The following is a 14,520-nucleotide window of genomic DNA, read 5'->3' as shown; positions in this document are numbered from 1 at the left end:
TCCAGGGATGGTGACTCAACCACTTCCCTGGGCAGCCTGTTCCAGTGCTTGACAACCCTTTCAGTACAGAAATTTTTCCTCAGCACCGAGGTCAGGCTGACAGGCCTGTAGTTCCCCAGATCCTCCTTCTGGCCCTTCTTGTAGATGGGCGTCACATTGGCCAGCCTCCAGTCGTCCGGGACACAGTACAGAGGCAATAATAGAAAAATTATGTAAATGTAGGCTGGACTTTCATTCTAGCATTTTTGCACTAAGATATCCTGGAGAATATTTGTGTTTTCCAGTGATGTAGGCCTTCAATTCCCTTCTTTACTAGAAAATTTAGGTTCAAAGGCAAACTCTTAACAGATGCCATGTGGGACTGGAGCCACATTAGCTTACAGAGGTACTGCCTTCTGCTGCTGCCCAGCTAGGATGGTTTCTACAGGGCTCAAACACTGGTAGGGCTGAGCCAGTAGCATGGAGACCCTTCTGTCCTGTTCTGAAGTGCCTTGGGAGGCCAGGAGGAGGAGAGGTGATGCAGGTATCTTTGTGCTTGTTTCATCTGTTTTGGATATTACATGCTGCCCAATGTCAAGAGAGGGCTCATGCCTTGTTAACCTGCAAGATCTGCTGCTGGCATTAAAGCCACGTGCTTAAGGAGTGACTTCCTAGAGCCTGTCTGGGAACTTGTGCTGTCCCCTCTGCAGTGGGTGCTGCATCTCTTCTAGCGAGCACTCCTCTGCTAGCGGCAGCTCATTGCTCTGACCCACGAGGTCGTGAGCGAGGCAGCTGCTCTTACTGTGTAAGGAGAGCACAACTCCAGAGACAAAAGGTTTGGAAAGAGTAGCTCTGCGCTGCAGGCAGCACCCAGCTCTGGTTACTCTTGTATTAGATTTTATGCATTTAATTAAGATGGATATGCTAATTACAAGCTTGCTGGACCTTAGCATAAAGATTGCCATCTCTCTTTGGTAGTTACAGTAACTCCTGCTGGAAGGTCAGGGCAGCTGTAAAAACACCCATTCTTCCCATCCATTCCTCCCTTACACAGGGAGCAGAGAAGCCCCAGGAAATACAGCTGAAACCAAATTAGATGGCAGCAAGGATGCTGGAAGAGAACAAACTGGGAAGTGCCTACTTTATGCCAAATCATTTTAAGGACAGCTTGGGAGGTGCAAAAAAGATTAAAATTACTGGGCAGAAAAGGTATATGGCAGAGCACTGAACTTTTGAGTTATCACACAGCTTTGACCAAGAACACCGCTGCACTTATAAGCTCACTAGAGAAAAACATGGCCAAGAAAAACACTTCTCATGCGCTTTCCTTCTGTAGTCTCTGGGATGCTAACAGTATGTAGCTCAAGAGGGGAGCTCTGTGAACGTTTGTAGTAGTGAACAGTGTGACACAATGTTTCCATAGAAAAAATTCTGCTTGTGTTGATTGGGAAAAAGCCTATTTACTTCCTTGACTGCAAAGAAACTTGACAATTTCAATTTTAGCACTGTTGTTGTACCAGGAACTTCCTTTGAAGTTGTTAACGCTCCAGGGAGATCTTGTTTTGCGTTATTTGAGTCTGATATACATTATAGTCAGATTTTGATCCTTTGTAACAACAGCATAAACTCAGAATAAATCCTTTTGGGACCCTGGCCCGTGGCCCTTCAATGGAGTAATTCCGTTGCAGGTGGCAGCAGCATCTGGTCTTTTATTTTTTTTAATAGTGGCTGTAAGGTCCTCAAAGGATGAACAATTTGTGTACAGCTCAAGTTCTTTTCTTTCAACTAAAGCTTGATAATGATGTTCTCACCCACAGTTAAAAATAAGTGTTAGATACAGAAGCGCTCCAGGTCTGCAAACAGGTGCTCCATCACTGGGAGTCCGTGAGGGTCAGCGTTATCTGTAGGGATCTCAGCCCGCAGGCGATACTGTCAAACTGAATTTTGCAGCGTAAGGTGCCTTTGGGGAACTAACTTTAGTGTCCCTGGGCACTTTGAGAGCGTATTAATGGGGCCATAATTCCAGCAGCGTTAATCAGACCCCAGGATGTAAAAGGGAATGATTCACAGAGAAACACTGTGTTCTCTCGGTCTGTCACTGTGGGAAGGCATTGGTAATGCACGAGTGGGATTTGTGATATTTTTCAGTTCACGTGCTTAGGGATTTCCTCTGCAGCTTCAGGAAGGGTTTTATTTCTCTGCAGGAAGAAGTGACAGGGGTCCCTTGAAAGGAAAGTTAAGGTTTCACAGGTTAAAGCGTGGGTGTGAATAATGACTGGCTAAGGTTGAGGGACCCTGTTCAGGCCGGCAGGGTGACTTGCCTGCACAAGCACATGTACTGAGACAGACCGGATCTGTTGTTGGATTTTAAGGGACCTTTGTTTTGTCTTTCGTTTTAAAGCAAGCTGAGGAAAGCCAGTGTTGATGCTTAAGGAAAGAGCTGATGCACAGGAGGTTTGGGGTCTGTTCACAGTTTTGCTGCTAATATTCATCCAGGGTCCATGGCAGATGTTCAAGCCTGGCCAGCTGCTCTGGTGGGGCATTTGGTGACCACTGGTGGGGTGGTTGAGCATTGCTGAATGCCAGAGATGACTAACCCCGTGCTGTGTGCAATTCTCACCCCCACTTCCTCCTCCATTTCTTTCTCCTCTCCTTTTGTTTATCTTTACTTGGTTAGCTTCCAGCCAAACACCGAGGAGCGGGGGAGTGCATCATTCAGCACACTGAGAAGGAAGGCAGGGTCGCAGCCCTGGTCCTTTAGCATCAACACAAAATACCGGTAGCAGAGTCTGTTTCCCTAGTGGGACATAAGCTCTGCCCTGCTAGTCAGGCCTGTGATCAGTTTGGCCATTGGCCTAAGTTAGGGCAGATAATCTGAATTGCTTGCTGTTTAAAAAGGCAGCAAGGGAGGGGAAGAGTTTGATACGGTCCAATCAAGAAATAGTGTGAAAACTAATTGCAGCATGGGAGGGAATGGGACAGAAGGGTTGCGATCCGGGAATGGAAAAAGTGGGCTGTGAGACAATGGAAAACTCCTTTTAAGAGGTACATACTTTTGACTTGTTCCAGAAAAGGGGAAGTGAACAAGTGAAGAGGGTTTCAGTCACTTTTTATGTTCTCTGGTTTTGATCTAGGTCTGCTCCAGCTCCTACCCAAGGTCCCACCAGTGCTGGGGCTGCAGGGCCACCTCCTGCTACCAACGTGTCAAGCAACAAACGGCTGCAGCAGACACAAGCCCGGGTGGATGAGGTAAGTGGCTCTAGGTGATTTGTTGCTCACCACAAGGGTGCTGATGTGATTTTCTTTTTTTTTCTTTAAGATGCTTTCCTCCCTAGTGATCCAGCAACTCTGCTTGTCTGAAGGCAGTGGATCTAGAAAATTAGGTTTACCAAAGGATGGCATTTATGAGGAGGCAGATAGTACAGGAGAGATTCTGAGTACGAACATATTTGTACCAGTAACACTTCTGCAGAATAAATATGGGCATTGGTGCCAATTCAGGAATTCATCCCAGTCAGTCAGATTAGGAGGAAATGTCATAGTGGAACCAACTCTTTTAACACGTTCCTGCTTTCCTAAAGGTTAGACGCTAATCTCACAGGCTGTTTCACAGAGACAGACCATCGGCTTCTCATAGATAGATTCAAGCCATGAGAATTGTACAGCTGAGGGCTGTGTTCATTAGCCAGAGCTCTGTTCATTAATCATCACAATTTATCCCCAAAGAAAGGCACCCACACATGATGTCATACCAGCATCTCAACAAATCCCCACTCCTTTTGTTGGTCTTAGGGACCACGTGCCTGATCCAGCATGGATCCTTAAGTTCTTGTAGCATACAGACTACCCTGCCACCTCAGCTGTAATGCCAGTGTCCATCTAACTGCTGTGATAAAGGGAATAAGTGAGCATGCCACCGCTCGTGGGTGTAGTCCCTGAGCGTACCAGCAGTACAGCAGCAGCTGTAGCATCCTTGCACCTGCTGTGCAGATTTGTGTGCTGGGTATTGAGCGTAGAGTTTTGCTAAACCCCTACAAAGACTTAAGTAACTAATCGCTTACTGTCCATGGGGAATTGGCCAGGGCTTGTGTGATTCTTTAATGCCAATTCAATAAAATACATATTAGAAAATAGCTATTTAAATGCATAAAGTCCTCTATTTTCAAAAGCTCCAGGTAAGCTTTAAAAATAGTAGAGAAGGCCTCACAACATCCAACGCAAATGCATTTCTTAAGATGAATTACATACACCTGTCAAATTGAGCTTTGTCTTTTTGAGAACTTTTTTCTTTGCTGAACATCTGAAACAGGGTCTTTCTGGCCTCCCCATTGCTGATGCTTGGAGCTGATCACAAGAACATCCTCTGGCTGCAGAAATGTCTGCAGAAATTTCTAGGCCTGGTTCTCTCATTATCACTGATTTTCACATCACACTAACTTCATTGATGTTAGTGGAGTGTCTCTTGCAGTGGGGAAAAGAATATTACATTTCAGCTTTTGTCTTGGGTCAGAATAATGAAATAAACTTCTTGTCCTGAACGTACTACATCATGATGGTGCTGTAATTGTTTATGTGAGCTACAGCAAAAGTAATTGTCCCTAGAAGATGAAAAATAATTGCTAGTTATTGTCTAAAACAAGTGATGCAGATCAACGGAGATGGCTCCAGTGAGGCTAGTGAACCCCCACTTTGTGTTTAAGATGCTCTGTATTCTGAGACTTTTCACTCAAGCCCATGCAAGTTTTTCTTCTTGTGAAGCATGATGGCGTAATTTTGGCAGGAACTCCCCCCAGTATGAGGGGACAGTGAGTAGCTCTTGGATTTGAGGATTATGCGGGTGATAATCAGGGTCTACGTTTTTTTCGCCTCCCGTTTGAGAGGGAGGCTGAGGTTGGTATGGGTTTTGAGTGGACAGCACATGGGTCAGCAGATCCTTGTTTAATAGGAAAATCACCGTATAAGAATAGCCAAGGGAGAAAAATGCCACCGGGCTTTCAGTACTGTGAAGTCACTAGGATGAAACTGGTTTATAGCACCTAAGGATCTATCTGTTAAGCATTGCTTTGACCTTCCTACTAGATCTTTCCTGGCTGTTTTTCTTTCATGTCTTGTAGGAAAGTAATCTATAGGTGGCACCAAACACCACAGCACAGCACTACACTCCTCTGGCTATTCTGCTCCAAGTGCTGTTCTGCACAGCACTTCAGACCCCAACCCAAAACTCAGCAACACCATCACGGCTCTGCTTAAGAGAAAATTTTTGGTCTTGGTAAAATGACTGACATTTTAAATGCTATATCAATGCTGATATAGTATTTCAGCTATATCCATATTGGGTTTCCCCCTCTGATTTCTCTAGGCATCCTAGAGCTTATTTTCAAAGGCTCAGATCTTGTTTTTAGTCTAGACAAACATCTATTTATTTGACAAAAATGCATTCTCGTCTGGACAAGTGTTCACTGCAGTCAGGGTAAATTCAATAAATAGTTCTGGGGGGAAAAAAGGACAGAATGGGTAGGAAATATTACAGTATTTTGCTTCAGCATTTTCAAATAGTTTAAAATTTTCACTATGAAACATTGTACCAAGAAAAAATTCAGCTAAATACTAGCTGAGAAATGAAAACAAAAGTGTTTTTAATTTGATATGAAGTTAAATGCTTGGAAGGTTTTGGTTTGGAAAAGCAAGTAAGAAAATTTTGGTTGACCAAAACATTTGATTTTGTTTTAGGTTTGCTAGACAAGTGAAACAAATCTTTTGAGTTTTGGAACAGCATTTAACCCTATGCTGGTCCTTTCAAAAATTCTTTCACTACCAGTTTCATCTCACTGTATTTAAATCACGTATTTAGTGGGCATGGTGGTGTTTAGTGGGCATGGTGGTGTTGGGACGGTTGGACTCGATGATCTTAGAGGTCTTTTCCAACCTTAAAGATTCTGTGATTCTATGATTCTGTGATTCTATTTTTTTAATAACTCTGGGGATTTGCAGGTAATAGTTAAATTACATTAAATACAAACAACATGGATTTCCTTATTACAGAGTATGAGAAGTAACAGACCAGCAACCATATTCGCTGCTAGAATAAATGGACACAACTTTACTGAGACTGGTATACTGTCTAACGTTTAGACAGTATAATTTGACAGATTAATTTGTACAGGATTTCTATTTGAAGTTACTGGCTTGCTAGAAGAGGATTTTCATCTAACTCAACGTATAAAATATATGCATGAATGGGCCTTACCTATTGCGTACTGGCTGCACACACTTTTTTTGCTGAGGCTGTGCAATGAGGTGGCATGAGCTCCTTGCTACACTTCAGGCTGAATTTTCTCAGGTAAAATTTTCTGCTCCTCCGCTTTCAAGCAGGACTTCAAATTATGGCTGTGAAGTCATCTTGCCTGAGAAAGATCTGCCAAATGAGTAAATTCCTTGGTCAGGAAACACATAAAGTTCCCTTTAGAGTGGCCTTTATCTAGCCAATTTCTCTAGTTCAGGTAAGGTAATTATATTAAATGTATAAGGAAAATAATGGCTTGGTCTTAGTGATGACTGGACAAATGTCAACCAAATTGTAGTAGAGATACTGGTCTCCATCAGTTTTTTGTATCTATAGTGAACTAGGTAGTTGTAGTCTAAAAGAAATAAAAAGCTTTAATGAAACTAATTACGGTATTTCATAATGTCCCTTTATTTTTTACCTTTAAGGGCATCTGAGCACAGTATAGCTATGTTCATCTTGTTCTCACTGTGTCCGTTTCCATAGGCATGTTTTTTGAGGCACTGTCCAGGTAATTGCCATCACATACCATAATGGCAAATGGCTGGTTTCAGTGTGATATGTGATGCTCCAGAGTGTGAACATACGGTGACCTTCGGCTTTACTGTGAGTGGAATCTCATGTGAGGCTGTGCCTTTGCAGGTGGTAGACATCATGAGAATGAACGTGGACAAGGTGCTAGAAAGAGACCAGAGGCTATCAGAACTTGACAACCGGGCGGATGCGTTGCAAGCAGGTGCCTCACAGTTTGAAACCAGTGCAGCCAAACTGAAGAGAAAATACTGGTGGAAAAATTGCAAGGTAAGGGATATAAATTCTTGTTAAGAATCACTTCATGGCAGACATTACTTTCACTTGCATTTAATGGAGCTTTGCTTGCAGGATGGCATCTCTAAGTGGCCTCTTCTTGTCAAGGGGAGAAAGGGATGCCTTGCCCTCTTGGCTCCAGGATAATAAGTCAAGCAACTTTGATCTTTACCAGAACCTAGTCTTTAGATAATTTCTGCAGTATATAAAATGTAGATATGAATTTTGATGCTTCAGTCAGTGCCTGCAGATAGGGATGGGAGAGCATTCCATGTTAATTCATGTCAGTTCCCTGTGTGAACGACAAAACCTGAACAGGTGTAGTGAATTCTAGTAGTGGGAGAAAATAAGTTTTTTCCTTATGGGAGATCATCAGCCTCTTGATCTTTCTTTAGGATGGTAAACTACCAAAAAAATACTTGCTTCCACAAACCACTGTGAGAAGTGAGGAAATTACAGTCTCTTTTAAAGAGGGGCAGATTAGGATAGAGCAGGACTTTAATCAACCAGCTCTCTCCTCTGCTGTCTTCAAAGTCCCATCCTTTCCCACGAGCAGAGGGAACCTCACTCTCCTTTGCTTTTTCAGACCTCCTCAAGGATTTGTGTTTTCTGGACCCAGAAACTTCAGCTCCTCTTATTCATATAAGACCCCATATCCTTGCTTCTTTCTACTCATGCACCACCAACACATGAACACTATGCCAAAAGTTCAGCTTCATTTCCATTTCTCTTCAATACCACCTTTGCTGCTGATCATTCATGTCCACCCAAAACCCCCCCCCTGTTCCCAAAGGAGAATCTCACATGTATCTCTTACCAGTCTGTTGCCTACTTTCTCTCTTCAATTCACAGGGCTATGAAATGTAAAGCTAGGCAAAATATTCTGGGTAAACTACACACAGAAACACTCCAGAAATAAGTGGATCTAGGTTAGAAATTCAACTGAGCAGTTCCTCTGGGCCTCTTCTAGTTGTTGCACAGTTGCTTTGCCTGACAGTGCAGGAAGCAGTGTTTTTGGGAGCTACAGACACAGATTTTGAGTTAGGTTCACCAATGCTGACTGCAGTCACCACAATGACCTACACTACACTAGACCTTCAAACCCACCCTTGTTCTCCTTTCCTCGTTGTCCCTTCCTGCTTTACCCTGAGAAACAGAATCCCCCTGTCTTTCCTCTGGGTCCTAAACTCTGGAAGGAGGGGGAAAAATAAATAAAGCTCCTGCAAGCCAATGGCTGGCTCTGTCCTCCAGACATATGTTGGGAGGAATGAAGGCCTTGATTAGACATGTCCGTGTTTGTTGTTTTAGTCTTTCCATTCTCACTGGGGTAATGATGGGAATTGGACTGCAGCATCTCTGGTGGCCTCAATAGCATTCAGCAAGTCTCACGTGGGGGCCTCTACCCCACACGACTCAGTGCTGGTATGGCCTGTGCACAGCTGGCTCTGACGTATCTGTTCTTGTGTGAACAGATTTCAACTTTGCGATGAGCTATTTCCAGGCTAACACGCTGGAAGCCGTGCTGGCTAGCATGGGTTACCTCTCTCAACAGCACAAGTACACAAAGCCAGCACAAATAGCTACTAGGCATTAGACATCTGCAGCTGTCTCTTCCCTGACTATGGCAACATGGTGAAAAGTGACCACGTTACTCCGGTATAACGTGGTACGTGGCCACGTGTGAATCCAGCCACTTAAATCACCTCTGGAGTTGTTTTACTTCGGAAGTTTACTTTTTCTTTACTTTACTGCTGGAAATGGACGAGGTTGGTCACTGCATCTTAGCTGGTGGGCAAGAACTTGCTAGCTTTGACAAGAGGTTATGTCCATTGCTGGTGGTCAGCTCTTCCTAACACCGACACTAAATTTGGGGCCTTAACAAGTCTGTTGCAGTGAGTCTTTGCAAGAATTAAAAGTGCAAGGAATGAGCCACTACGTAAAAGCAAAAAAACCTGAGGGCTTAATGTCTTTCACGTGAAAACCTGACTTTCTCTTTTTTTTCCTCATAACTTTCTTTTTACAGATGATGATCATCCTTGGTGTAGTATGCGCAGTCATTCTCATTATAATTATAAGTGAGTAATTAATTTTCTCTTTTGTTTATGATCTCAATAGCTCTGTGACTTATGAAGTGCTGATATATTTAAAAACCAAACCAAACCAAAAATGGATATAAAATATTTAAACTGATTAATTTGTGAAATTCCCCTTCTAGTGTCATGCTGTTATAGTGAGAATTACTGCAAACTCTCTGGACACTTATATAGGTAGAATTTGTTGACATTTAATGTATTTTACATCAGCACGTTACATAACTTTCCCTAGGATTAAAGACTCTCCCATTTCATGTACATATAAATTTTTATGCAGTCTCAGGTATATTCCTTTCCTTACAACCAGTGCCAGAGTCCTGGTATTTTCTAGTGAGAACAGTAATGCTTGAATTACCTCATGCCTATAAAAAGAGGGTGAAGGCCCACAGGCAAACGGGCATCTGATGATTTTTTTAAAAGCATGTAGGTGCCTAGTTCCCATCAAATCAGCTGGAATTTGAGATGTTGGTGCTTCTGAAAATCCCTTTGCATCTTGAATACCTAAATATTGTTAAAAGATGGCCCAAAGTCTTACTGATTTCTTGTCTCAAAAGATCATCTCATTCCGTAAATTTGTTACAGGAAAGATAGCATATAAATGAATAATAGCAGTCGTGCTGGTTGGGACCCAGGGATCTTTTAATGACAGGAACTGAACATTTTATTTATGTAACCTCTGTGTTAGCAACAGCCGTTATGTGACATAACTGTAATATGGCATTAACTCCTAAAAGGGAGATTTCTTGAGTTAGACAATCTAGCTAGTAACCCAGAAGAGATTCACCAGAAGGCTTGACTATGGATATGAATTAATTCCCAGCTCTCAAATTACATGCCTCGTATTTGGCATGTTTTCATTTTCCTCTGTTGCTTCTGTAATGAAGGCTTACAGAATCACCTGTAGACATGACTAAATGGATTGAGATACATGTGGCAGTTTATTAGTTTATGAATGCTGGCACCAGAGTGACCCAGAATAATTCTAGGGTTTCGTAACGCTGATACGGCAAGAATGGGAAATGGCTAGATATTAATTAACTATATTAACTGGGTACTCAAGGCAACTGGCTTCAAGGGAAAGACGGGCCTTTGTTCTGCAGTCCAGTGCAGCAAGCTGGGAAGACAGATGTGCAGCCATTGAATTGATTGCTGTGCGTATATGCATCATGGAGCATTATGTGTATCTTAACAAGCAAGTAAAAAGCAGACAAGATAGCTCATAGTTTCTTCTTAGAAGTTAAGCCTGAAATTATATGTAAGTAATGACATTGTTTCCCTCCTGGTTTTAAATAGCAGGTTTGACATGGCTTAGGTTGGGTTTAGGGTATTTAATCACAAACTTGACCGTCACATCATCAAACCCAGGTCATGGCTCACCATAGTGAGATCTAGTGCAAGTTTGGCGAGATTTAAATCTATTTAAGCTCTGGATCTTAAATTATTTCTTCCGTCTATTTGATCCTTCTGTAATAGTGCCCAAAGGTTGCAGCTTCAGGAAGGACCCTGTGTATTGAACTCAATGATGTATTTATTTACAGTAGCTCTCAAGTATACGTTTAAATCCTGTTGACATCAAGCGTCCAAGTGCTGCCACAGACAAGGCCTGCATGGCTTCTCCAGTCACTGATTTCAATGGGAACAAGATCATATCCCCCATGCAGGGCTGGCTATAGATGCAGGTAAATTGGGTAGTTCCTCACAGCAACAAGCTACCATGGGTGGTGAAACGGCCCAAGCCAGGCTTCCTACCAACCTGGTAGTGGAGCCCTGGAAAAGCAGGCTGGTGCCCTGCTTTAAAGGAAGAGTTACAACATGTGGGACTGCAGGTGTTGCTGGAGCTGAGGATGGCAGCTAACATCACCATCAGTCCTTGCCCTTTCTATCTTTCAAGCCGCAGTCTCCCCTGCTTTCCACTACAGTTCCCCTTCCAAACTCCTTTTGACATGGGAGAAGCAGCCCCGTTCCAGCCAGGAAGGCATACTGTGTGCAAGACATGTCATGGTCTTTCAGCAAAGGTGTGCTAAAGGTGTTTGCCATCCTCTTGACAGCACACGCTTCTGTGAGATAAAGCACAACAGTAACTCTGTAATAACTGTTGGTTTATGTATTCCTTTTCCCTTCTGCTTCCTTTCCCAGTTTATTTCTCCACTTGAAAAAGCGAAGAAGGAAGACTTGGCACAACTTTGTTCATATCAACCAACGCTATCAGTGTTCCTTTGTTGAATTCCGCTTTTTAATTCCCGGTGTCTTGGGATTTTTGCTTGTAATAACCCATAAGCATTCAGTGTGGTGTGTTTTGGAATTCTGTTGTTTCCACAAGAAACTGTACCAGCTAAATACTGCCAAGTAGTTCCATATGCTGTCTTCTCACTGTGTCTTAAAATGTGTACACACTGACCTTCAGAAACTGTAGTATATGAAAAGCATCCTAAACATCTCAGAATCAGAGAATGCAGCTATGGAGAAGCTCCTGCTTAAAGGGACACTGTCAGGTGGACTGGACCCAAACCTAAGGTTGCAGCAAACATTAGGGCCAAAATTCTCTATCTGAGCACCTGAAGCTGGATGGCAAAATCCACTATCAGATGTAACTTTCTGAGGTAGTGAGTATCTGCTACTCCCATTGAAGAGAGCGGTACCTACAAGTATTCATGTAAGACATCTTATTTCAACTTAGCCAACTAAACACAGATTTTTTGAGGTTAGTTGTAGTATCCAAGTCTAAAAGCATTGCCTGCAAAAACTAAATAGGACTGGATTATCATCTTTTATGGATTTAAATTTTTCCTTATGGGGTGTTCTGTACAACCAGGATGGCCTCAATATGAAAGCCAGAAAGAAAACTGTGTGACAACCAAAAAAGCATTAGCTAGCACAATCTTGAAAAAGCCCAGTGAAATGCAAAAATGGTAATACAATCATCATAAATGACCAAGATACGGTGTCTCGCTAAAAACTGAGGGCACTGTTTGTCAGGCTTGATGGGACTCTCTTGAATGCCAATCCCCAATATTTATGGCCCTAACTTAAAGCACATGAACAACTTTGATGATGTCTGTGGCTTCCCAGCACAATTGTAGGAAGCCACCTCTGCATCATTTTGCAGAAATGGTCGCAACTGTGAGGACCGTTCAAAAATCAGGAGGAAGGTGTTATGGGTAAATAGAGGGAACAGTGGAGAGAGGCTGAGAAAGGGAAGGGTGCCTAGCAAAGCTTTCCTGGAGAAGAGGAAGGCAGAGAAATGCTGTTCCAAAGTGGTGGTGTTAATAGGCATTTTAAAAATGTAATTTAATTTGTGTGTGTGTATGGTTCGTAAACTATAGTGTTGTCTTTGTAAAGTGCTCAGCTGAGATATTTTTCATACTCAATTAGTTTAAGCTAACATTTGATGTAATTAAGAGAAATTATATATTGCGGTTTGAGAGAAAGTTCTTGTATGCTTTTGTTGTAGGGTTTCTCCTAAATGTTGAATTCCTTGTTTTTTCTTTTTTAAACACTATCTAGTTTAATCATAGTTAACCAAACTAAAAATGAATTATCAAATTTTGAGCCAGGAAATTCTGAAAGGGTCTTTTTAGGATAACTCCTTCAGAATTTCTAAGAACTCATAGAATTTAAAAAAAATAAATTTGGGTTGGTTCCCCCCTCCCCCCCCGCAATTTAATTAGGGCATAGAAATAGTGACAATAGTAGTGTAAATATTCCCACTGTGGAGCATCTCTCTTGACATGGTCTTAGATGAAGAAAACAGAGACCCAGACCAGTTCATTGCAGTGGATGTATATACAAATTGTGCTTAAGTAGAGTTTTGCAGAGAGAATAAGCAATGATCAGTTGAAAGGTTCCAGTTGCATTTTTTCCCCTATATATTTATTACTTCATATTCACATGTACTGTTTCATATCATTAAGTAGTAAGTGGCCGCAGTCTTAATGAAACTTAACTTTCAAAGTTACTAATGTGCTACTGGACTCCCTGGTATGCCCTGTTCACTTCAGTCCTTCGGCTGAGCGAGTACACAAACAATTCCAAAATCCTCATGGGCCAGACAGAAAACTCTGCTGTCATGAAGGGCCTGACTCCATGAGGTGCCACAACTAAATGCTATGTACAATTGAGCCTTCGCTGGAAAAGGAATAAGCCGTCCACCTTCAGGACCCTTTTTAAACTACTAAGATATTTGGCTAGCTGATATGAAAGAGTTATCTTCTAAGAGTGAGACCCTGCCAACCCACACCCATGTTGAGCGTGGCTTGGTCCTCACAGGGCTTCTTTACAGGAATGCTGAAAGGACTCAGGAGATGAAGATAGCTTTCGCTGGAGATGGTACAATCAGTAAGGTTATAAGCTGATACAGATCCTTAATGTACACAGTGCCTTCTCCTATGAGAGTCTGAAGTGACTCCTGAGCTAATATGGCTGCAAATACACATCAAAGAGTTTGAACCCTCTAGCTACAAAGATGCAAAGTTTCCAAATGAAACTGTAATGAAACTGCTATAAGGATGCAAAGCTTACATCCTCCTAGCTAACGCATCTCAAGCAAGTAAATAATCAAAGTGGGAGCTTTAAGGGAGAGTGGAGAAGAGAAACTGCTGGTTGTGGAATGTGTACTCATTCTCCCTCAAAACAGTAACTAATGGGGATGACTGCTAAATGTTGGTGAGAATTTGCAAGGAAGAGCTTAGTCAAGAAACCTAGCCTCTAGTAGGTTGTAAAATGTTTCTGAAGAGACAATTTCCTCCTGTGTGCTAACGAAATATGCTAAATTAATGTGTTTAACTCTTTTAAGTTTGCATATAGTGTGCTCGTGAATGCTCAATGTTTGCTAGTTGTGCTGTGCTGGTTGGTCACAATTGGTAAGATAAGCCATGTAACATTTCTAACTCAGCCCAGGCAGCGTGAACAAGTATGTCCTTCCCTGATGCACAGACCCAGAGCTGGACTGCTCCTGCAGAGGGTTAATTCTTCTGCAGGGAGAATATGGTAATATAGGACTGTTCAGGGTCATAGATTGTGCAACACCATCACGTATATGTAGACTGGTACAGAGGACAATCTATATAAACACAGTTGGAGATCTTATTTGTGTTGAAGCCAGGATTGATTGCTTTCCACTCACTGCCTCTACATTTAAAATGTCCATGCAGTTACAACTGCCTACTTGTAATAGTAAATTTCCGATGAAAAGGTTAACTCATTCTTGTTTAGTCAGCACTGATTAGAATTTCAATTACTGGGTAGAATTTCAACTACTACTCTCCATCACTAGCTACTGCCTAGGTTTTTACCTTGGGCTGGTAAAAAGGCACAAAAGGGCTTCCTTTTGCCCACTCCCCAGCAAACCCTCAGGGGACT

At 42.3% G+C, this 14,520-nt stretch overlaps 1 protein-coding gene across 1 annotated transcript in view; it reads left to right on the top strand.

The window, feature by feature from the left end:
- VAMP2 (vesicle-associated membrane protein 2 (synaptobrevin 2)) overlaps positions 1-9,152 on the top strand; it is a 16,879-nt gene extending 7,727 nt beyond the window's left edge. The window contains exons 2-4 of the mRNA XM_009325102.1: positions 3,114-3,228; positions 6,905-7,063; positions 9,093-9,152. Of these exons, the coding sequence (XP_009323377.1) occupies positions 3,114-3,228; positions 6,905-7,063; positions 9,093-9,152 (334 nt within the window). The remainder of the gene's footprint in view (positions 1-3,113; positions 3,229-6,904; positions 7,064-9,092) is intronic.
- The last annotated feature ends 5,368 nt before the right edge of the window (positions 9,153-14,520 follow it).

The sequence above is a fragment of the Pygoscelis adeliae genome, unplaced genomic scaffold (genome assembly GCF_000699105.1).
Source record: "Pygoscelis adeliae isolate BGI_AS28 unplaced genomic scaffold, ASM69910v1 Scaffold155, whole genome shotgun sequence".
NCBI classification, from domain to species: domain Eukaryota; kingdom Metazoa; phylum Chordata; class Aves; order Sphenisciformes; family Spheniscidae; genus Pygoscelis; species Pygoscelis adeliae.
This window is presented reverse-complemented; position numbering and strand designations above follow the sequence as displayed.